The following is a 22,897-nucleotide window of genomic DNA, read 5'->3' on the forward strand; positions in this document are numbered from 1 at the left end:
GGGATGGGAAGGGTGAAGTGGGATGCGGTGGGTACCGGGACCCGCACCCCCGGCCCTACCTGCTCCCGGTGCGCGTCTCCGGTTGCCACGGGAACGGGGGCGGGATGGGGCGGGACAGCGCTGGCTCCTCCCCGGGATCGGGATCGGGATGGGGATCGGAGCCAGCCTGGGGAAGCCTTTGCCCAGCCCCGCATCGCCGCCCCGGGAGCGGGACCCTGTGTGTCCCCCCAGCCCCGCAAAGCCTCGCCCGAAGTGCGGACTTATCAGTTAAAACTAAATATTGCATCTTTAATGATACAGAAACGCTCGTTTGGCACACGTGACAACCGCGGGGAGCACAGGAGATTTTAATATTCAGTGCAAAACCGAGTCCTTAGGAAAATCCCTCTTGCAGAACACATGGCTTCCACAATTCCCCATGGAAAGCCTGGAAAACAGGCAAAAACCACCGGAATGGGAGCACGGAGTTGGCTCTAGGATGAGCTGCGCTTCCAGGAGCAGCCGCGTGGGTGATGTGGCAGCCGGAGCTCCTCAGGGAACGGGAAATAAAAACCATTCCAGGGGCTGGGGCACTCATTAAAACACATAGAAAAACTGGAAGATTGGTCCTCAAACACTTCCACCGTGGCAAACACAGCCCAGAGCAGTTTTGTTTTTCCCCATGAGCAGGAACTCCTTCGTGCTTTTCACATCCCCCTGAGTTATAACATGCAAGGTTCTCTGTGTTTATAAAAGGAACCATTTCTAAACGCTGCCAATAACCGGGGCTGCCCCACAATCTGCTCTGACGGAGGAACAGAATGTGCCAGGCCTTGGTTTAGTGCCTGAAGATGGTGCTTGGGGAGCCCTGGTCCCCTGCCAGCGCTGCCCAGTGACAGGAGCCATTTGGACCATTGCTACACTGAATTATTGACACTATCTGAAATCCAGAAACAGGTTCTCAGAGGCGGATCTGATAACCCCATGTGGTGTGTGGCTCTGATAACTCCCGTGGTGTGTGCTCTGTGTGGATCTGATAACTCCTGTGGTGTGTGCTCTGTGTGGATCTGATAACCCCACATGGTGCGTGCTCTGTGTCACTGGGGTTTGTAACCAGGACTGACAGCACAAAATGAGCAAGAAGTGGAGGCAAAGTCCAAAGTCCTGTCCAAAGCTGCCCAGGATTCATTCCCAGTATCCCAGGCATGCAGACAGATGAGAACTGCCCTAAACATAAGCAGTGATTTGCAGCTGAATTGCCAATTTTCCCTTGTTTCAACTCCAGTCAGAGCCAGGAGCTTGCTCCTCACTTGTTTGCATGGAGGGGTGAGGATGCACCTCTGAACAGCCCATCAGTGACAGGAATTGTTCTGTCCGCCTCATAATTCTTCATTTCTGGCTGCCAGGTGCTGTGCACGGCTGCAGAACACTGATTTGGGGCAAGGGGATGCATACAGGGCCTGGCTGCACCTGCAGGGGCAGCTGTTGGAAGGAGACAGCGCAGCACATCCTGCTAAAGGTCTCCCCTCCTCACAGCACTGCCCACACATCACTCTGCACCCTCAGAACTTGAACACTGACACGAAACCCCGTGCCAAAACCTCCCTTGAGTCCTGGATTCCATGTGCCACGTTCCCAAACCCGGCACTCGGCTGGAGCCGTGCCACAGCAGGGGCTTTTCTCCCTGCAGCCCCGAGCCTTCGCCAGCCCAGCAGCAGCTCTGCCACCTCGCAGTGCAGGCAGGAGCTGGGCTGCCAGCTCCAGGGGCAGCTCTCCCGAGGGGAGGAGGTGTTTTTTTGCCAGCAGGATCAGATGGGAAACTCCTCAGTGAGAGTGGCTGTGGTGGGAGACACAGCCTCTCGCAACTCTCAGGCGCGTCCATGAGGTTTTCTTGGATCTACAGCTGTGAACTCCTTTTCCTGCTGAAGGAGGAGGAGGAGCCCATCGAGTCCTTTACACCAAGGTCCCATTTTTGCCGTCGTACTTCAGCCTGGCCCTGGGGAAGTTGAGGGTGGCATATTCCGTGGCGTTCTGCAGCTGCAGGTTCTTCACCTCGGCCGCGGAGCGCTCCCGCACCTTGGAGAACACCTGGATGTCGGCGTAGTGGATGCTGTCATCCTGCTGCACCCCCTTGGGCTTGCTCACCATGGCGTAGACGGGGACATCTGGGACATCTTCATACGTGGGGACCTTTGTGGGGAGAAAGCTCTGGGAACTCAGCTCCCTGGGCTGCTCTGTCAGACCCCACGCTGCCCCCAGCACCAACCCCCTCTGACACTTCAGGCCTCTCCCACTGCACTTCAGGAGGCAAAAAAATGTGGAAAAAGCCATGGACACTGTGCCCACTTTAGAGGCTACACAGGAGGAGAGGATTCCTGGCTCTGAATCCTGCCCCGTGTCCTCCCAGCCCACCTAGCTTAGGGCAGCTCTGTCTTCTCAACACACAAGTAGGAAAAACCCCTCTGGAAAGTTGTTTACCTTCCTGCCAGGCTGCTGCTGTTGAGTCTCATGCCTCACATTAGCTCCTGCAAAAGAAACACCAGGAGATCGGCTTCCAACAGTTCATTGCTCCACCTTGGGATGCAGCAATGCTGCGTTGGCCCATGGGCTCTCCCCACTGGGCACAAATCAGATTTCCAGCTCATCTGACTCCCTCAGCCCTAATGCTGCCCTGATGCCTCCAAGAAGAAAGCCTGGGCTTGTTTCTTTGGGAAAAATAAGGTTTCCCAGGATGCCAGCATGCTGTGGACCGCAGAGTTCTTGGCAGAACCCACAGAAACAGCACAGAGAGCTTCTTGTCAGGCCCTCGGAGGAGTCAGATCCAGTTTTAACTTTGTTATTTCCTCTGCTGCCTGGCAAACATGTTTTGCTCAGCGTGGTCCAAAGGCCACAGGACACAGTTCAAGGAATGACTTTATTCTGGGAGCGTTGTCAGACTGATGTTTGCAGCTCCTACAGTTGGATGCAGCTCCTGCTCTGCTGGAGAGCACCTGGGTGTGTTTGAGGTAGGACTTTGTTGTTTTAAATACCCCTCAGCCTCAAGGATCCCCTCCAGAGGCACTGATGTCACCTCCCCAGGGGCTCTGTCACTCCACCTCCAAAGCACTCTCACAGATCCTTACCTTGCTTTTCTTTCTTCCTTTTGAAAGGCGAAGGACACCTCCTGAAATCAGAGAGACACATCAGCCCTGACAATTCCCATCTCTGTTCCCCCAAAACTCCAACCCAAACCACACCTGGGTACCACGGAATGAGACAGGCCCAGGAGAGGCTCAGCAAAGAGCCACACCAGAGCCCGAGGGACTCCTGCAGGGCAAACGTCCAAAGGGAACGTGTGGGGATGTGTTTCCTCCTCCTGTGACACACCCACCACACCCCACAGCCACCCCAGCTCTCCCTGCCTGCCCTCCCGTCCCAGAAGCATCCCAAGGGATGAGAACACCTCTCACTGGAGCTTTGCAGCTCCATTTCCACAGCTCAGGTCTGAGGTGCAGGGTGCAGGGAACGGTCCCACCTGGCACAAACCCCTTCTTTTGGGGTCAGCTGCTCTGCCATCCCCACTGCCTGTGCTTCGGCCCCCTTGCCCAGGGAGCAGCTGTCTGTCTGACTGAAGGTTTCAGACAGTTTTCCTGTTCTCACTTTTCCACTTAGAACAGAACCAAACCAAACAAGCTTTGCCCTCACTATGAGCCAAGCCAAACCCTCATCTCAGCTGTACCTGTGCGACCAGAGAGCGCCAGGCCAAGCACAGAGCTGTGCCAAGAGAGGACAGGAGCCAAATGCGTCCCAGCTGTAACAACAGAGCTTGGAGCTGAGCTCCTGCAGGCTGGCACTGGCAGGGAGGAGCTGTGTCCCATTCTGGGACAGATGCACAAAGGAAATGTCACGCTCAGGGGGTCAGGCAGCAGGTGCCAGCCCTTGTGTGGCCCCTCCTGCACAGACACGGGCGAGAGGGTGCAGCTGAGAGGCTCCCAGGGGGCTGTGTCTCTGCTCAGCAGCTGAAAGTGGGCAGGCAGTGCTTTGGTCGGGGCTCCAGGCTCCCCATTTGGGCTCCAGGGAATGCTGTGTGTCCCGCAGGGTGTGCCTTTGCCAGCCAGCCCTGCCACAGCCGGGGACAGAGCAGTGCCCCAGGCAGGGCTGTGCCCGTGCCAGCTCTCCCAGGCAGCTCCAGCGGGCAGGGGACAGCACAGGGTGTACAGCAATGCCCTGGCACTCCAATGGGAAAACAAAAATCCCCATGAACGCAGGCAGAGAGCTCCGGAATGGCCAGTAATGATTAACCAGGCCTGGGCAGCTTGGGGCAAGGCAGGGTGGCCACAGCTCCAGCGCTGCCACAGGGGCACCTCCTGCCCTTCACAGGCAAAATCTGGGGGTTCTCCCCAGGAATTCAGGGTTTAATTCACAGCAGCCCCACTCTGTCTTTGTGGGGCTCTCCCTTGGCTCTCCCAGCCTCCTCCTCCCCTGGCTGCAGCGTCTCCTCCTCGCCAAGCCTTGTGTACCAGAGCACTTCCCTTCCATCCAGCACTCAGACGTGGAGGATTTCACCAAACCAGCACCTTTCGGGGCAGAACCAGCAGGGTCCCTCCCCTCCGTGCTGGCAGCCAGGCAGCTGGGCTGGCATTCCAGGCTGCTCCCCGGCTGCCTCCCTTTGTGCAGGGAACACTGCAGGCAGTGTGTGGGCTGCAGCTATTCCGGTCTGCAGGATAATCACAGCCAGGCATCTCCCCAGGAATGGGGACACGTGTGGCACGGAAATGGGAGCAGGGAAACCTCTCCCCTCCTCTCCAAAGCGGGTGCGACGTGTTGTAACTCCCAGCCTGACAGAACTCTCCATGGCAGCACCCATGGCCCTGCTCCTGCACTGCTGCCTTCCCTCTCCCTGTGCCAAGGCCATCCTGATTCCTGCCCCACACAATCCTGGGGCCTGGATTGGGGCAGCTTTCCCTGCCTGTGCACATTTTGGTGCCACTTTAATGGTGAGAGCCTGGGGCCTGCCTCGCACAGGGCAGAGGCACCCAGACCCGAGGGCACAATTCCTTCATCAATAACTTCCCTCTGGGAATAAATTTGCTGTGACAGCTGTTCTTTAAAGAGCTCAGACGGTGCCCCTTGCCTGCTGATGCCCTGGGTGCCTCATTTACTCCCTGCCACAGGGCAGAGGAAATAAAAAATGGGAGTTTTGGTGGGCAACCAGCTTCCCACCTTCAACTCCTATTCCTAAATCCCAAACTCCTCAGGGCTCAGGGCTCGGAAGAACCTCGGTGTCCTCAACTCCCGAGCCTTCCTCCACTAGGTGATGCTGTGCCTCTTGGAATTATTCAAAGTCCTGGACGAATTTCTCATACTTTCAACAAACACAGCGACTGAGAGAGAACGTCCTCGGAGCTTCATCTGATATTCATGCCTCTTCCCCTCGCAGCACGCCCAGAGCTGAAAATATTCCCACTTGGCACCGAGCGATGCCCTTTCTCTGCGAGCAGGAGGTCCAGGGCCCAGCAGGAGCCAGGAGGGATTAAAGCGTCACCCTCCTTCCCAGGGAGAAAGAGCCACAGCATCTCAACAACGTGGCCAGGGCTTCCCGGGCATAAATAAATCCCAGACAGACGCAGGCAGGGAGAGGGGCTGGAACGGCTGAGGGCAGGATGGGGTGGCTGAACCCCAGCCCTGCCCCAGGGACCCCTCAAAGGGACACCTTCTGGTGTCTACCTGGCCGGGGAGCACCGGCATGAGGACAGGGATTTTCTCCAGATCCTTCCCAGCTGCTGGGTGGCCGCAGGACCCCAAGCTGCCACTCCCGTCTGGGCTGAGACGTGACAAAAAACCCCCCTTGTGCCGCTCCTGTCCTGTCCCGGTCACCTGCACGGCCCTGCCCCGCGCTCACCGCTCCCTCCTGCAGGGCTGGCAGCCGCCGGAGCCCCGGCAGAGCCGGCACAAGGGCAAAGCTTCCAAATTCCTCCCGAGAGCCACGCCCGGCCCCCGCTGTCCCGCACCCGCCCAACTCACCACGGGCGGCCGCAGCTGCACAGGTTGCCCATGTCCTCCTTCCCCCATGGAGCCGGAGCGTTTTCTGGGCAGGCAGAGCTTGTATTTCCTGGTTCCTGCTCGGCTGCTCCAAGGGAGTGTCAGGCAGTGTCGGGTTTCTGCGCTGGCCCCGTGTGCCATCTACCGGGGATGTCCCGGGGCCGCCGCGCCTCCTGCTCCGGGGGGGACAGGCCAAGGTCCCGCCGTGCCCCCGGGCGTCACCCCGCGGCTAAAACTCTGTTTTGTCACTCGAAACAGCGGCCGTCCCCCCGCTGTCCCTCTGTCCCCCCGGCGCCGTCCCGCTGGTGCCAGCGGCGATGCAAAACGGGACGGAGGAGGGACTTGAAGCGAGGGGAGAACCCCCAGGGTGGGAGCTCGCAGCGCTGTCCCTGCCGCCCATCCTCGCACCTCGAGCGGGGTGCCAGGAAAACGTGTGGCACGTGTGGCATCACCTGGGAATGAGCGGATTTCTTGGAGCTCTCCTCTCAGCTCAGCTCTGCTGCTGCTGCTGCTGCTGCTGCCCCACACCCTCAGGGACAGTGGAAATCCACTTTTTTAAAGCTACCTGGATAAAAGTGTTCAGTTCTGTGCCTTTGAGAGTGGCAGGGTCGCAGGAGGGCCCTCACATCCTTAAGGAGCTGCAGGACAGCTCTCAGGCTCAGCCTCAGCGGTCAGACAGGAACAGGGACGTGCATTTCACCTCTCTGCCCCTGGTGAGAGCCCTTCAGACTGAGTGACCAGAGCCCTGGAGCTAATGATTAGGTAATTCCTGGGGCCTAATCCCAGGCAGGTCTAAGAGAACAGATACTCCTGAAAGATATCATTTTAATGTCATTCTTGAGCAGAAACTCTGCCCCACAGCGTTGCCTGGGGCAGTCAGCCCCAGATCTGTGCAGGTCTGACCCCTCGAGGGGTGTCCTCACAAGGGGGTGAGTTTTAATTCACCTTTCTGTGACAGGAGCTGGCCCTGGTCCCCCACTCCAGGTGTGCCCAAGCTCTCAGCCAGGTTCACAGCACCATTTATCACCTGCCCAAGGGCAGAGCAAAGCTTGGATCTGTCCAGGAGTGGCAGGGGGAGAAGGATTCTGCTTTGGAAGGGTCACAGCTGACTCCTGGGTGGGCTGCACCGTGACCTGCAGAGCCTGAGCCTTGCTCTGACACTGCCCTTCAGCTTGGGGCTGGAGAAGCAGCACAGAATTTAGGATTAGGTTTACGCAGGCAGCTGGGACTCAGTGCTGGTCCCATGTCCTCAGCGTCCTGCAAAGCCCAGGTGTTCCCAGGAGCCTGTCCCTGCTTGGGAAGCTGCAGACTGTGTCTCTGGGCTTGCCACAGACGCTGTTGTTTTAACGAACCAGTGCCTGTTTTGATTTCTGGGATAACTTGGGCTTTGTTGCTTTGTGGGGAAGGAGAAAAAAGAAAAGGCTGAGAGCCTGTTCCCATCAGCCTCTTTCACAAATACTGGAGCTGCTGCTTCGAGCTCCACCAGAGAAACAGAAAAGCATCAAAAACATTGGCAGGGCCGGGGAGCGCTTGGCTGCCACTCCGCATTCCCTCCCCAGGCTGTGTCTGCGGGATGAGAGCAGGCACGGCTCCCGGCGATCCTGCCCTGCACAGCCTGCCAGGCTGCGGGGACAGCAGCGGGGACAGCAGAGGGACAGCCCTGCCCACCCCCGGGCACTGCCAGCCGACAGAGCTGTGACACCGGCACAGCACCAGTGCCCAGCAGGGGAGAATGAGCTCAGGGGAGAGCAAAAACAGGGCCAGGGAGAGCTGGGGAGGGCACAGAATTGTGCAGTCACTGCTGATGCTGGGCATCTCTGTGGCAAGAGTGTCAAGGTCCCTCAGGCACCGGGACAGGTGTGGCACAGACACACACCGAGCTGCCACCAAAAATGAAGAAGAGAGAGAGAGCTCTGAACTGTTTTGGGCACTCCTTTTGTCTCAGAATCCTCTCTCAGTGCAGCCCCAGCCCTGGCCATGTGCTGTTTGCAGCCCCCAGTGCTTCAGCGAGCTGCTGAGCGGGGACAGATGGCATCTGATGTCCCAGCCCGTGCCATGTGTGCCGTGTGTGTGCTCTCCTTGCCCAGCTCCAGGCTCACGTGTTGCCATCCCCCATCCCCAACCCAGAGAAGGAGTTTATCCCAATCACAGGAAACCTGCAGGGAGCAAGGGGACCATCAGCGTTTCTTGCCGGAGCAGGGACAAAGAGAAGCCTTTTACAGCTGCTGCCACGAAGTGTGAGTGAGCCTGAGGAAGCCTTTTATGAGGGGGGACTGAGGAAATGATGGCTGTGCCTGAGCCCACACACAGCCACGGGGCTCTGCCCTCACCACAGGGCTCAGGAACCCAAGCCTCCTGAGATCTGGGGTCTGGGCAGGTGTTGGGTGAGCGGGATGCAGGTGACTGAAAGTCGCTGGCCCAGAATTATGTCTGGAATTGTTATTAATGACTTAGAGAGCGCCTGTTATAAAGCTGATTTTTATTTTGACAGTTAAACCTGGTTCTACTGCAGGAGTCAGGGCAGGAGTTCAGACTCTGAGGGTACCTGCTCTGCACTGGGGTGGAGAGGCTCAGCCACCCTCCGTCCGCCTCCTGAGCCTGGCAGGCAGGGCTGCTCCTCATCTGACTGATCCTCAGTGCAGGCAGCGCCCTGGGAAGCAGAAAATAGCTGGAAATAGCTGGGCCGTGCTGTGCTCTGGTCTGGATCCCACTTTGCCTGGCAGGGGACAAAACCCAGCCTCATATCCGTGTTCCAGATCCCAAAGGGATGTGCTGGACAGGCTCCTGCGCGGGGCATTCCTGGCCCCAGGTGTTCCTGGAGGCAGAGTAGGGTGGAGGCAGAGCCACAGGAGAGGGGGAAGTCACATCCCTGAGGATTTTGGAACAGCCTCTCCCCTCTGTGGGAGAGCTGCACACCAAACACCCCCAAATTTAGCCTCTGACACAGCATTTTGTGTGCCTGGCTTGGCCCTGGTGACACAAGGGTGGCAACTGTCACCTGCTGAGCCCTGGGGCCATCGGGGCAGCAGCTGCCGGTGCCGGCAGCACACACGATCCCTGTCCCCATCATGAGACCACGGGGACATTGCTCACGTAGCATCACAGTGTCTGCAAAAAGGGCCAAATTCAGCCCCTCCCTGACTTCACAGAGAGGGCTGGGGCACCAGCAAGGCAATTGGAGTCTGAGCAGAGCCTTTCCCCTCAGTATTTTGGGGTTCAGTCCCCTCACAAAGATCTGTGTGTGTGGGATGTCCTGTAACTGAAGGGCTGAGCAGGTACAGGCTGTGGCTTGGCACTCATTTATTTGGGCTCATTCCAGCTGCAGGTCTGGAGATGCTCAGGGACCCTCCAAGGGCTCATCACTCCACCCCTTTTTTGTCCTTGAGGCCACTTGCCTGTGGGCTTCCTAAAAACAGCAGCTGGGCTGGGGGGTGGGGCACAGAGGTGGCCACAGTCCCTCCATGACCCCACTGGTGCCACAGGTGAGCTCAGCATGGACTCCCAGCCGGGCACTGTCCTTCCTTCCTGCTGCACAGGAGCAACACAAATCCAAGGCAAACAAGAGAAGAGCAGAGGCAGATTTATTCCTCTCTCCTCCTGATTGCTGCAGGCACTTTTACAGACCAACACCCACCTTCCACCGCCACGCAACTCAGCCACCAGCTCAGAAACCAGGCACTGGGATCCCCTTTTCCCTCTCCCCAGTGCCCTTCTGGGCTAGAGCACAGTCCTCTGAGACACAGCCTCACATTCTGGGGTAGGAGTGACCCTGGGGTGAGAGCAGAACGCCCTGCATGGTGACCCAACCCAGGAGAAAATTTGCATTGCAGTCACTCACACTCACACTTCAGTCCCACTCTTCTTTCCAGTTCCAAGTCCTTTTTTTTTCCAGCCATCAGCCTTGAGAAGCACAAGTGTGGCTGCCTCAGGGCCCTGCTAAACACTGATGGTGAGAAGTAGGGGTCTGGCATTGCGGATTCCCCATCCCTGTCCCCCCCACCTTCCCACATCTGGGGCCTTTAGGATTTTTCCTTCTCTTTTCCTTCCTCAGACTGTTGTTCTTCCCCCACTGGCTGCTCCTGCTGGGTTATCTTCACCTCGTTGACTCTGGCCTTCAGCTCCTTGCCTGTCCGGGGAGCCACAATGCTCAGGATGCCGTCGTGGGACAAGGTGGCCCTCACCAGCAAGGGGTCCACGTCCAGGGGCAGGATGTAGGTCCTGGTGAACTCCCTGGAGATGAAGCCGTGGCGGTCAGCCTTCTGCGGGTGCTGCCCCACCACCTCCAGCAGGTTGTCCACGGTGCGGACGCTGAGCTCGTCGGGCAGGAACTGGCAGACGTCCAGGAACACCTGGAACTTGTGCTCGTTCAGGCAGATCTCCGAGGTGCCCCTCTCCAGCTGCTTGTTGATCCGGGGCCGGATGTAGTAGCCGTGGTACAGGGCAGGGGCTAAAATCTCGGATGGGGACACACCTGGAAAGGAGACTCAGTGAGGAGTTTCCAGGGAATGGGGTTGGAGCAGCAGACAGGGGAGGGTGACAGGAGGAGTTTGGGACCTGGAAAACACCTTGGCTTCACCACATCACCACACCAGGGGTGGAGTCTGCTGCAGTTCCCACCTTTGTGCCCCTAAAACACACCCAGAGCCGCATCCCTGCCAGCCACTGCCTGCCACCAGGCTGCCCAGGGCTGCCAGCAAGCCCAGGGCTGGCATCCAGCTTCACATGTTGGGTGCACAGGGAGGGCCTGCCGGGTGTGCTGGGAGCTGTGCAGCGCAGAGCCCGCAGCAGGGATGGGCATGGAAATTGCTGATGGTGAAGAAACCGCCCTGAGGAACTAAAGGCCTTTTGTGTGCCATTGTCCAGGGGGCTTTCCTTGGAGCTTTTTGCCTTTTCACGCTGTTGTGCTGGTGCTGAATGGTTCTGCTGCTGCCCACATTCCTTCCCCTCCGCCAGCCACTGCCCAGCTTTGTGCTGAACGCCCCAGCTCAGCTTTTCTCCACATCCCCCCGGCTGGAAAAGCTTCCCCCCCCTCCCCTGAGCGTTTTTTGCTCCATGTTTTCACAGCATGTGCATGAATGCCAGAGCATGGGTGGCACGAGGGAGGGACGGGATGGGCAGCAGTGGGCATGGATGGAGAAGTGGACATGAAGAGACAGACCCTGGATATTCCCTGGCTTTTCCCCCTGATTTGATCTGTGTTCCTCCACTCAAAATTCCTCGGCCCCAGCTACCTGCTCTGGAGCTCGAGCTCCCCAGAGGGAACTCCACCAGCCCTCCTGCAGCAGAGGGGAGAAAGGTGCAGGGCAGGGGGGGATCCCAGCTCCTTCCTTACCTTCCCCAAAGTTCTGGTCGTAGATCTTGCTGGGGTTGGCGAACTCGTACTCGCAGCTCATGGGGTAGGCGTGGGGCACGGTGCGGGTGGCCATGGCGGGGACGGGCACCTTCCTCCCAGCCCTCGCTGCCTCTCGGACTGAAGGCTGCAGGCTGCGAGGCTTCAGCTGGGTGAATTCCAAAGGGAGGAGTGTGTGATAATAAAGATGGACCAAAATAGCCCCGCACAGGCCCCAGGGTGCCGGGCCAGGGCAGCCAGGGAAGCTTCTCGCTGCATTCCAGCAGGGAGGGCAGGCTCTGCCTGCGCCCAGGGACACCTTGGGGACACCCTGCACATCCCCCCAGCCTCTGAGGGTCCCTTCTGGAGCAGGGGCTGCAGGAAGTGCTTGGGCAGCCGAGCACAGCTGGGACTTGGGAGCTGAGGGAGGCAGGACAGGCCCCAGGCTCTGCTGCTCCAAAGCAAGGGCCAGCGAGAGGCTCATGGTAGCAGGCTCAGGCAGCCCCTGACACTGGTATTGGTGGCCCTAAGCCCCCGTGGGTGGCTGGTGATGTTCAGGTCATGTAATTCCCACCATGAGCTTGGGGCTCAAGCCCCTGCTGTTCCCTACGTGAGGAGCCTGATTTTCCCAAAAAACTGAGCTCAAGTCTTTTGTTGCTTTGAGTGGTGAAGGGCTGCAGGGAGTTAGACAGGACCCAGATCCCACTGCTGTCACCTCCCCATCCTGAGCCGTGCTGGCTGCCCAGGCTCTGCCCTTGGCCAGGGCTTTGGCACAGTGTCACGGAGAAATGTTGCTGCCAGACATCACCAGTTAGCCCAGGCTCTGAATGTGGCCTAAATCCAGTTTTACTGAGCAGGGCTGGTGGGCTGCTGGTGCTGCAGCAGGGGAGGAGTGCCCAGCTGAGCTCTGCATGCCCTGAAACCAGAGCTTTCCTTGAGCCCAGCAGTGCGAGGGAGCAGGTGCAGTGCTGTTGATGTAATGGGGACTTGGAGAGGGTATTTATGGTCTGGGCTGCTGCACAGAGCAAATCCTGCTCCCTATTCTTCCAGGCAAGCCGAGAGGAAGAGGCTCAGAGCCTTTTGCAAAGGGCTGGCAGAGCTGGCAGTGCCTCTGAGCCAGAAACTGTGTTTAACTTGTGAGCTCTCACAGGCAGAGAAGCTCTTGCCCTTCAACAGTTGCTAGGCTGAGCCCATTCCTGTGATTTGGGTTCATGGGCGAGGCAGGAATTAAAATAAATGTGTGAATTATTAGGAGAAGAGCTGCAGGAAGGCAGGTTAGTGCAGGGGCAGAGGCAGACAGAGGTGCTCTGCTCTGTGGAGGCTGTGAGCATGCCCAGGTTCTCTCTGGGGTCACAGCGTGGGGGTCTTCTCTCCAGAAAAATGGGTTCTGCAGTGGGCAAAAGATGAGGAGTGTTGGTGGAGAAATCCATGCTCTATTTACACACACCATGAGGGCAGCAGGACTCGCTGGGCTCCAGAGCTGCAGTGCCAGGGGCATCCCAGCAAAGCCCTCCTGGCACCTTCCCTGCCCCTGCCTCTGGGCTCCCTGTGCTGCCAGGAGAGGCACAGCCCCGGTGGGCGATGCGGGAGCCGAGGTCTCGGTGCTGGGAACAACGGCCCCTTGTCCTGGTCCCCTGAGCCAAAGATAGGAGCTGCATTGATCCCGCTGGCATCCAGAGCAGCTGGGAACATCCGCCAAGCCCTCCCGGCCTGTGCGGATAAACAGCACGTGGGCAGCGGGGCGGGCGCCTGGGCACTCCGGCTTCTTGCTGCCCCATTGGGTTCCTTTTCTTCCTCTCCCCTGCCCCCTCCTCCTCAGCAGCGCGCTCAAATCCCTCAGACAGCTACTGGGCACCGCCGAAGGGCCCAGCCCAGGAGTGGGACAATAAAATCCCTGACACCACTGTTCAAGAGGCCTCGGGGGGGTGGAAGGCCAGGCCAGCTGCACGGGTATAAAGCTGTCCCCGCTCCCGGCACGGCACTGCAGCACAGTTGTTTGCCAGGCTCCTCCAGCGCTCTCCAATGGATATCACCATCCACAACCCCCTGATCCGCAGGCCCTTCTTCTCTTGGTTGGCACCGAGTCGTATCTTTGACCAGATTTTCGGGGAGCACCTGCCGGAGTCAGAGCTCCTCCCTGTTTCCCCCAGCTTCAGCCCCTTCCTGATGAGATCCCCCATCCTTCGGATGCCCAGTTGGCTAGAGACAGGACTCTCCGAGGTAATCTTTGCTTCTCTGTGACTGCTGGGGGCACAGCCTGGTGGCTCTGGAGGCCCAGGAGAGCTGAGAGCTTGGAAGATGCTCGTAGGTGGTTATTTAGGAAAAAGGCTGGGGAAAAGGGTGCTGTGTTTGTGCCTCTGCATTGTTTGGGATGGAGCAAGTCTTGCCATAGTGCTGGGAACAGAGGCAAACTGAGTTCAAGGTGCATGCAGGTGACCCTGGGAGCTGCCAGAGGAAAGGAGGAAGATTAATTTCCCTCATTTCCCTAATTTATCTCATTTCCCTCATTTCCCAGTCTGCTGTGCCAGACGTTCAATCCCACTCCCACCTGAGAAGTGAAGAGCACAGGGGCCGTGGGATCCTCATGTCAGGCAGTGCAGGAGCCCACGGCTGCTGAGGGAAAAGGGGCCTATTTTAAACAATCACTGCCCCAAAAAACAGCATTTTAATAAGATCCAGGACCAAGAGGATCATGGAGCAGGCGCCTCCTTGCTCCTGCCTGTCCTGCAAATCAACTGTCTTATTTACAAGGAGCCTGTGGAGCTATTGCAAGCAGAAGGAGTGGAAGTATTATTTTTTTATCCTTGCATAATGTTCTCCTTGATTTAGTGACCTGGGTCTGGCTGCCCAGTGAAGCAGCCACAATAAAGAGTCAGTTTTAAATAAAGAGTCAGTTTTAACTAATTCAGGTTGAGAATCTTAGGTCCTTGATGGGCATTAATGCAAGGCCAGCAAGGGACAGAGGCACTCAGGTCAGATCCCAAAATAAAGGTCAGTGTGTGTGTAGAGACCAGCTCGAGTCTTGACCTGCTGCATTCCTTTTTAGCCCTCACCTGCTCTTTTCTGAAGTCACCTCCTGGTTTTTGCAGATGCGACTGGATAAGGACAAATTTTATGTGAACCTGGATGTGAAGCATTTCTCCCCCGAGGAGCTGAAGGTGAAGGTGCTCGGTGACATGATCGAGATCCACGGGAAGCACGAGGAGCGCCAGGTACCTCTGCTTTAACTTTGTCACTGGGAACTCCCTCACCTCTGGTGACTGCAAAACAATCCTGTGCTCATCTCAAATATGTGTAATTTTTTTTTATCAAGATGCTCCGTGCAACCCACCCCCAGCTGATCCCAGACAGGGCAGCAAGAGAGTGGAGGTTTATTGCTGATGTTGCATGAACTGTGAGCTGAACTGGAAAATCATCTGTGAAATGGGCATTTTTGGGCTTCCTTTCTCTCTGGGAAGGGGCGAGGAATGCAGGGAGGCGTCCAATGAGCTAAAAATGAACAGTAATACTTAAGCCACATAATGAATCAGTGCATTGCCCTGTGTGTAACTTTTCCTAGGCCCAGCTATCAGTTTCTAATCCTTTAAAAGTTGTGTTCTGCTGTCATCCATCCCTCTCCTTGCTGGCTCTGGAGACCTGTGTGGACACTGGGCAGGCAGAAATGCAAAGCCATGCCCAGAGCTGGATGTAACAGCATTTCCAGTCCCCATCCCCTGTCCCCAAAGTAGCTGTGTCCCTGGAACTGCCATTCCCAGGCGCTCCCAGGAGCACAGATGTGTCAGTCAGGAAACCCAGCGCTCCCCGTCGCTGGTGGGAGCCTGTAATCCTGGTGTAGCTTCTGGAACTCTTTTTGGCCAAGAACATAATCGAGCACTGAGATCAAGCACTGAGGGTCTCCAGGGCAGGTGTGGTTGGGAATGGCACCTCGGGAATGCCGGCACAAGGGTGGCACAAAGCCTCCTCCTGTAAATCCCCTGTGTGGACCTGCAGGCACCTGCAGCCCAGGCCGTGTCTCACTGTGGCTCTTTAAAGAGGGCAGCTCATCTTCAGAACCCTTTTAACTCCCTTGAAAGCTTTCCTTTGAGAGCCCCAACTCCCCTTTAGCAGCCTTTAAGCAAAAGCCCCGTGGTTAAGGCGGAACCGGGCAAATATTTCTAATTAGAAGCCGCTTCTCCTCTCCTTTCTGCAGGACGAGCACGGCTTCATCGCCAGGGAGTTCAACAGGAAATACCGGATCCCAGACGACGTGGACCCGCTGACCATCACATCATCGCTCTCCCTGGACGGGGTGCTGACCGTGAGCGCTCCCCGCAAACAGAGCGACGTCCCCGAGCGCACCATCCCCATCACCCGCGAGGACAAACCGGCCATCGCCGGCGCCCAGAGGAAGTAGGGGCTGCTCTGCTGCCCTAAACCGCCCTGGGGAGCCATTCCAGAGCTCTTTCCTCCATCAGATGCCAGCTGTACCGAATGGCTGCTCGTATTATTTATGCTGAGTAAGTTTACTAACGAATAAACCATGGATAAGCAGTTTGGATTGATTTGTTTGGGGTTTGGGGTTGAGAAAGGTGGATAAAAGGTGCAGGGGAACATCATTCTTGGGTGGCAGGTGTGTCCAGGACAGCTTATCTGGGTGTTCAGCAGCACGTTGCACATCACATGCTGTGTTCTCTCTCACTTCAACGCTGCCAGAGGATTTCAGGGTGTTTCACAAGCAACAGGAAAGTTTCTCCTGTGGAGATTAAACTGGTAAAACAGCTCCATGACAATTGAAACCCATTTGAAGTGTTGGTATTTGATAACAGCTGGCTGGAATACAACTGTATCTTAAATCTCTAGAATGATTCATGTGATGGAGAAACATCCAGGGGCTGCAGCCAGTTCAGAGCAGCTGCAGGTGAAAACTGCAGGGCTGCAGTAAACACAGATCTACCCCAAGAGAAGGAAAACATCTTGCCCTGATGATGCAAATCACATCCCTTTGAAACTCTGGTGTTAGTGCCCTTCAAACAGTGAGCAGCATCTGATGTCTGTAGCAGCAATCTGATTTATGCCAGCATTGCTGAGTGATACAAACCACTACTAAAGTCCTTTTCAGGCATCTTCATCTGCTTAGCACCTCTCTTCAAAGGGGTAGAAAGGGAAGTCTGGATTACTGGAACTGAGTTTCAAAAATTCATCTTCAAAAAGGACAGAATGCCACAGATCTGTCACACAGATCACCAGACTCAGTCATGAGCTGACCTATTTTCTATGTTCCTTATCCCTGCTAAGACAAAAGTTCTGTTAGCAGGGATCACAGTACACCTCAGGTGAGCAGAGGAAATCCTTCTTCTGTGGCTGTAGGTGAGAAAAATAAAATGAGCACTCTGTGATGTGGGGTCACTGTCAAATACCCCAAATCCCCCCTCACTTCCAAGGTCTGGTGTTTCCTATTAGCTGGTTCTAATTAGCTCTCTAATTAGCTGAGGTGTTAATTGGGCTTGTCTGGCCAAGCACAGCCACCTCTGCACACCAGAACAAACCCCAGACACACACAGAGGTTACAGATTAAAAAGCAGGAAGAACATTTTCCACACGGCTTTCATGTGTGACAGGTCTTGGTGCTGGAAGGAAATCCCTGCACCACTGGTTCCTGAGGGTTTCTGTTGCTTTTCCTGCATCCCTCTTGTTCCTTCTGCACTTGGAGGCCTGGAGTGCAGCAGGACTGAGCAGCTGGGCTGCTCAAAGGACGTTCCAGCTCAGGGTGGTGGCCTGGAAATCAATGAGGTTTTTGTTCAAATCCCGAAAGAATCAACATTGAAAGGAAAAATAGTAAGAATTTATCCTGAAAGTGCAGCTCAGGGAAATCTTTTCTACAGCCCAGGGGTTTTGTCAGGCTCAAATCAGCAGCAAGAAATGGGCATTTTGAGTGAAAGCTCTCTGGGGATAAACTGGATGAGGTCAGCCAGACAAGAATACTTGAAATACAAAACCACTCCCTGAGTGACCTGAAATACCTGTTCTGGGGTGGCACAGGAGCACAGCCCAGCACGGAGAGAATGACAGAAAACACCTCTCTCATCTCCAGGCACAAACATCACCGAGAAGCTCCTCACATCCAACAGATTGTCCCAGTTCCACACACGTAAAATTCACTGTTTGATGTCCCCCTGTAATCTGCAGCAGGTTGTTTCCAAGCAGTGAGTGTGCTGGAAAGGAAAACTCACATTTAGCATGGCTGAGTATGAGTTTGGAGGGTTTTTTTTAATGATTGGAATGGGAAGGTTGTGTGGTAATTATTTTCTCCAGGCCACTTCCCCACCCTTTAAAATAGACAAAATGATTCACCCAAGGCCACAGGGACCCAGTGCCTGGCCCAGAGCTCACAAACTGTGTGCTGGGTCCGTGTTGGAGATCAGCTTTGCCCATTGCAAACCTTCCTCTGCCGTCATCCGTGTGCAACTCTGTCCTGACACACTGTCCCTGCCCTGTGGGGCAGCTGTGGGCACACAAATAGAGCAGGTGACACCCAAAGCTGGCTGTTGTGTATATCACAGACCATAATTCCCTTCCTTCTCAAAGGCATCATACACATATGTGAGGCAGGATAATTAATTTACCTTGTAGCACCCTGTTGAGGAATTAGGGACCTTCTTATTACACCTTGATTATGCCTGCAATTATCTGACACCAAATTATGCTTCCAGCACCTTTCCACTGCGTCTCTTCTCCTTTTCTTCTCTTTCTGTCTGCCTCCCCTTCTCCCCTTTGGGAATTAAAGCTGCACAAATATTGTCAGAGTGAAAGAATTGCAGGTACAGGTAGAGGCAGGTACAGGTGAAGATGAGTTCAGAGGACGCCACCAAGTTGATTATAGGGCTGGAACTCCTCTGCTATGAGGAAAGGCTGAGAGAATTGGGATTGCTGGGAAAAGGGAAGATTTCAGGGTGAACTAATTGTGGCCTTGCAGTACCTGATGGGAGCCCCCAGGAAAGATGGAGAGGGACAAGGGTGACAGGCCAAGGGGGAATGGCTCAAAACTGACAGAGAGCAAGGTTAGATTGGATATTAATAGGAAACTTTACCCTGTGAGGGCGGTGAGGCTCAGGCACAGGCTGCCCAGAGAAGCTGCGAAGTGGCTGGAAGTGTTTGAAGATGGGGCTTGGAGCAACCTGCGGTAGTGAAAGGTGTCCCTGCACAAGGAGATGACCTTTAAGGTCCCTTCTAACCCAAACCATTCCGCGATTCTGTGATCCTACGATCCCTCAGCTTTTTAACAACTGCTTTTTTTTTTTTTTTTTCCCTTCTTGTTTTCCTCCCGCAACACCCATTTCCTGCCGCACGCCGGCCGGCAGAGCTCCCGAACCGCTCCCACTCCCGGGGATGCCGCAGCTCCTCCTTCTCCGGGACACCGCCACCGCCCGGCTGCCGAGGAGCCCCCGGGGATGCCCGCGGGGGCCCGACGCCACCAGCAGTGGCCACTGACCGCGCCGCACGTCATGAGCGAGCGCCGGGGGCTGCGAGCCGCGGCCATGGGGCCGCCGCTCCGCCGCGTCCTGCTGCTCGGAGAGGGCAACTTCTCCTTCGCCGCGGCCCTGTGCGGGGCTCGGGGCACGCACGTCGTGGCCACTTGCTACGAGAGCGAGGAGGAGGCGGCCGGGCGCGGCGGAGCGGCGCGGAGCATCCGCCGGCTGCGGGACAGCGGTGCGATTGCGGGGACAGCCGGGGACGGGCTGGGCGTGGGCATGGGCTTGGAGCGGGGGCTGCTGCTGAGCCATTCGCTGGCACCCTCCTGGCACCCAGAGTGGCATCTTTGCCCCGCGGGTCCCCGCTGCCGTGTGCCTCCCCCCGTCACTCCAGGGAGGGACTGGAATGGCCCAGCTGGCTAAAGGAAATACCTCAAAATGTGATCGGGATGAAATAGTACGGAAGTAGTACTGAAAGGACTGTTTTCAACTGTCTTCAGGGGTTTCTGCTGCCTTGAAGGAGGGCAAAGGGAACCCCGCAGGGCTTCCTGGTGTTCCCAGTGCTCGAGGCAGCCCTCACCTACTTAAAAATGCCCTGGAGGACTCCCATTCCCACCTTTCTTTAAAATTTGCCTCCCTGATAATCGTCAGAGCCTTGTTTTGTGTTTGCTGTTGCAGGAGCCGAGGTTGTGTTCTCTGTGGACTGCACCAAGCTGAAGGAGTACTTTTTACCAGGAAAACGGGAATTTGATCGTATTTATTTCAACTTCCCTCACTGTGGGAGGAAGGCTGGGGTGGTGAAGAACAGGGAGCTCCTTGCCTGCTTTTTCCATAGGTGAGTAAACCAGAAATAATTCTGTGTTAATTAACTGCCGTGGCACAGCTGTCCAGCTGCATTCCAGGTGTTTTTCCGGCACTGGGGGATCTGTGGGTGTGCTAACAGGACTTTTCTTGTTGCCTGGCTTCCCTTCCAGCTGCGCAGAAGTGCTGGCAGAGCAGGGAGAGGTCCACGTGGCCCTCTGCAATGGCCAGGGTGGCACTCCTGCGGACCAGCCCAGGAGGGAGTGGCACAACAGCTGGCAAATCGTGGCTGTGGCAGCGGGAGCTGGGTTTATCTTGAGCGAAGTTCACCCTTTTAGAGCAGAGACTATCCACGGATACAAATGCACAGGTTACAGGTAACCATCACGTGGCAAAACTGAAATTCTGATGTTTGTGCTCTTAAAGCCAGCACTAGAATATTCTTTCAGGGTCTTGTTGGCTGGAGAGGAACTCCTTTTCATTTTCCTTGAAATTTTCCTTAAATTTTTCCTTAAAATAGCTGCAGTTCTTGTTAATCTCTAAGCAGAATAGGCAAGATTAAAATGCAAGCTTCCTGCCAAAGCACTCTCTAAAAATAAGACTATCTGAGGATTTTAAAGGTCAAAAGCATCCGTTTCAGAACAAGTATCAATCTCAGCCTAAAGACAGGAGGACTGTGGGGGTTGCTGCTGGCAGGGACCTCTGGCCATCATCTGGTCCTGCCTACTTGTGGCACATTAAATGTCAGAAATTATCAGTGACTTTGCTCTGGTTTTGTGTATTTTCAGGAGTCAGGATAAATCCTTCTGTGTAGAGGGTGCTTTGAACCACATTTTCACGCGGAGCACACCACCCCTGTGTTTAACACCCATGAGCTGCAAGACACAACTGGGAAGCCAAAAAGTTTCTTTTCAAGTGCCACAAGTCCTCGCTGATAAAATTAATAGGTGAGTTTCATAATTAGTTTCTGACTGAGCTCTCCTGCTCTCATTGGGAATGACCAGCAGAGGGGTCACATAAAGGCACATGGTGACTGCTGAGTCCTTTTTTGCAGTTAATTCTTGATTGTAACCTGCAGACAAACACCACTGCCCTGAAAATGTGCATCACCTTTGGTGAAAGACTTGGCTTGGTCAGGTAGTTCCTGGCTTAAGAATGTTTTGGGTGAATTGCTGGGCTCTAATTATGGCCACAGGAAGGAAATCTGTGTAGTGGTGTCTGTAATTTGCACTTTTATTTTTCGCAGGGGTTTCCTCAAAGTGAATTCAAGTCATCCAGTAAGGACAATAAAGGAGAAGCTCAGTGCAGGGCTCAGCCAGGCTTTTCCACTGCAGAACATCAGCTCCTGCCTTCCTCTGCTCCACCAGGGTCACCTCCAGGGTGTTTGCCACTCCAACATCTTCTGGATCGCTTTGAGCCCAGGGGAGGCTCCAAGCACTGAGGAAACATCTCAGGGACTGGAAAACGCAGTTTGGTTTTCCCATTTTGGCCAGGACACAGATAGGAGTGTACAAGAAGGATGCCCCATTCCAAAGCAGTTTTATCTTAGGCCTTCCCTCCTGCCTCATGCTCAGGCAATAATACAAAAAGGAGCCTTTTCCCCAGGGACACTTCATGTTCTTTCCGGGCCAGTTTTCAGGCAGTGTCGGATCACTCCTTGCTCCATGCCTGTTTTCCATGAGATGCTCGTTGTGCTCGCAGTTAGGAGGGGCACAGAGAACAGCTGTATCCAGATGTTGGTGGATAACATTAAAACCACCACGAGTTCTCTTCACCAGGCCGTTTCTGGCATTAAACCCAGCATCAGCCTGCAGGAAGCAACAAGTTTTGGAACTGAGCTAAATGACTTTGCTGCTTTTGAATGTCAGCTGGGTGAAATTCAGCACTTCATCTGCATGGGGACAGACCCAGACCCCTCGGGCTCCTGTGTGGGGGTTATCAGGACAGCTCCTGATGAATTAAAAAACAGTGATCTGGTTGTTGTCTCGGTCTCACTGAACCTGGACCTCCTGGCCATGCTGCTCTGTGGAATATCCGACTGGAGAATGCTCTGGACATCGGACAGGCGCTTTCTGCAGCAGTTTCCTGAGGGAGAGTTGAGGCTTTTCAAGAGTTTTTCCCTCTATCCACCTTCCTACGTGCACGATGTCAGCTTCTGGGTTCCTGACGGGGAGGAGTTTGATGAAGTGGCTTTTCACACCCTTGCCAGGAGGGTGTCAGGTGAAATGGTCATTTCCATCCAGTTAAGGGACAGTTTCCAGCAGCCAGGGACAGGACGGAGGAGCCTCTGCTACAGGGTGACTTTCCAGTCCTGTGACAGGGCTCTGGGCTGCCGGGAGGCAGCGGAGATGCAGCTGCGTTTTCGGGAGGAAATGCAGCAACACCTGGGTGTGACCCTGAGGTAGAACATCTCCCATGGTTTGCAGGAGCTCTGGCAGCTCCTGTGCTGGTTTCTGACCTGGAGAACGTCACCTGCATCTCGTTGGAACTAACACTGTGGTATTATTGCAGTGCCTCCCACAAAGGCGGGGTGGACTTTGAGCACCTGCATGCGTTTAAATGTGGGATTCCTGTTAATGAGGACCAAGCGCTTTCCTGTTTCTGTGTGTGTGTGTAATGAAACCTCGTTTTATAAAGTGGAGCCTTTCTTTTCTGGAGTCCTGTTAGAGTGGGTTTGATCTCTTTACTAATGCAAATTCCTGCTGCTGTGCACCCTGAGCCTCCCCTGGCCCAGCCTGAGGCCGTTCCCTCTCCTCCTGTCCCTGGTCCCTGGGAGCAGAGCCCGACCCCCCCGGCTGCCCCCTCCTGTCAGGGACTTGTGCAGAGCCACAAGGTCCCCCCTGAGCCTCCTTTGCTCCAGCCTGAGCCCCTTTCCCAGCTCCCTCAGCTGCTCCTGGGGCTCCAGCCCCTTCCCAGCTCTGTTCCCTTCCCTGGACACGCTCCAGCACCTCCATGTCTGTCCTGTGCTGCCCTTTCCCTGTCTCCTGAGTGCAGAGGTACCAAATAAAGAACATTCTCCACCGGTGCGTTCCCCATTTCCTCACTTTTCTGCCAAACGCTGCCAGGGTAGGGGCAGGGCAGGGATGGAGCCTGGCTCAGACATGGGCGAGCAGGACAGGGACCGGGTGGGTGATGGACCCGGCTGTGCGGGGCAGCGCTCTCCCTGTGGCTGTCCCTGTGTCGGTCCCTGTCCCTGTGTCGGTCCCTGGCCCTGTGTCGGTCCCTGGCCCTGTGTCAGTCCCGGTCCTGTGTCGGTCCCTGTCCCTGTGTCGGTCCCTGTCCCTCTGTCTGTCCCTGTCCCTCTGTCGGTCCCTGTGTC

At 55.7% G+C, this 22,897-nt stretch overlaps 4 protein-coding genes and 1 long non-coding RNA gene across 7 annotated transcripts in view; 2 read left to right on the forward strand and 3 right to left on the reverse strand.

The window, feature by feature from the left end:
• Positions 1-267: 267 nt before the first annotated feature.
• On the reverse strand, positions 268-6,285 carry CUNH11orf52 (chromosome unknown C11orf52 homolog). The gene is made up of 4 exons (XM_042034050.1): positions 5,983-6,285; positions 3,102-3,142; positions 2,458-2,504; positions 268-2,169 (listed from the first exon to the last, which is right to left on the reverse strand). The coding sequence occupies exons 1-4, from the start codon at positions 6,012-6,014 to the stop codon at positions 1,933-1,935; spliced, it is 357 nt and encodes a 118-aa protein (XP_041889984.1). The 5' UTR covers positions 6,015-6,285; the 3' UTR covers positions 268-1,932.
• A 3,279-nt stretch (positions 6,286-9,564) lies between these two features.
• HSPB2 (heat shock protein family B (small) member 2) lies at positions 9,565-11,548 on the reverse strand. Its single transcript, XM_042034349.1, has 2 exons — positions 11,333-11,548; positions 9,565-10,471 (listed from the first exon to the last, which is right to left on the reverse strand). The coding sequence occupies exons 1-2, from the start codon at positions 11,424-11,426 to the stop codon at positions 10,020-10,022; spliced, it is 546 nt and encodes a 181-aa protein (XP_041890283.1). The 5' UTR covers positions 11,427-11,548; the 3' UTR covers positions 9,565-10,019.
• A 1,594-nt stretch (positions 11,549-13,142) lies between these two features.
• On the forward strand, positions 13,143-15,859 carry CRYAB (crystallin alpha B). Its single transcript, XM_042034350.1, has 3 exons — positions 13,143-13,549; positions 14,419-14,541; positions 15,519-15,859. The coding sequence occupies exons 1-3, from the start codon at positions 13,352-13,354 to the stop codon at positions 15,720-15,722; spliced, it is 525 nt and encodes a 174-aa protein (XP_041890284.1). The 5' UTR covers positions 13,143-13,351; the 3' UTR covers positions 15,723-15,859.
• The window catches only part of LOC121667563, an 8,149-nt gene continuing 1,105 nt past the window's right edge, over positions 15,854-22,897 (reverse strand). Inside the window, exons 1-3 of one of the 2 annotated variants that reach the window (XR_006017099.1) lie at positions 18,397-18,543; positions 17,329-17,520; positions 15,854-17,083 (exon numbers count right to left, since the gene is read on the reverse strand). This is a non-coding gene — a long non-coding RNA (uncharacterized LOC121667563). Of the gene's footprint in view, positions 17,084-17,328; positions 17,521-18,396; positions 18,544-22,897 lie in introns of those variants that run through there. The other variant, XR_006017100.1, reaches the window with a different exon arrangement.
• FDXACB1 (ferredoxin-fold anticodon binding domain containing 1) lies at positions 18,742-22,235 on the forward strand. Of its 2 annotated transcripts, XM_042034342.1 has the most exons (5): positions 18,742-19,015; positions 19,456-19,612; positions 19,752-19,955; positions 20,367-20,525; positions 20,825-22,235. In XM_042034342.1, exons 1-5 carry the CDS (start codon positions 18,757-18,759, stop codon positions 21,981-21,983), a joined length of 1,938 nt encoding a protein of 645 aa, XP_041890276.1. In that variant the 5' UTR covers positions 18,742-18,756; the 3' UTR covers positions 21,984-22,235. The 2 variants fall into 2 exon arrangements, with proteins under 2 accessions (XP_041890276.1, XP_041890278.1); XM_042034344.1 differs by lacking the exon at positions 19,752-19,955.

This window comes from Corvus kubaryi, unplaced genomic scaffold (genome assembly GCF_017639235.1).
Source record: "Corvus kubaryi isolate FWS band 111438036 unplaced genomic scaffold, C.kubaryi_AGA036_p1.0 37367, whole genome shotgun sequence".
Taxonomy (NCBI): Eukaryota; Metazoa; Chordata; class Aves; order Passeriformes; family Corvidae; genus Corvus; species Corvus kubaryi.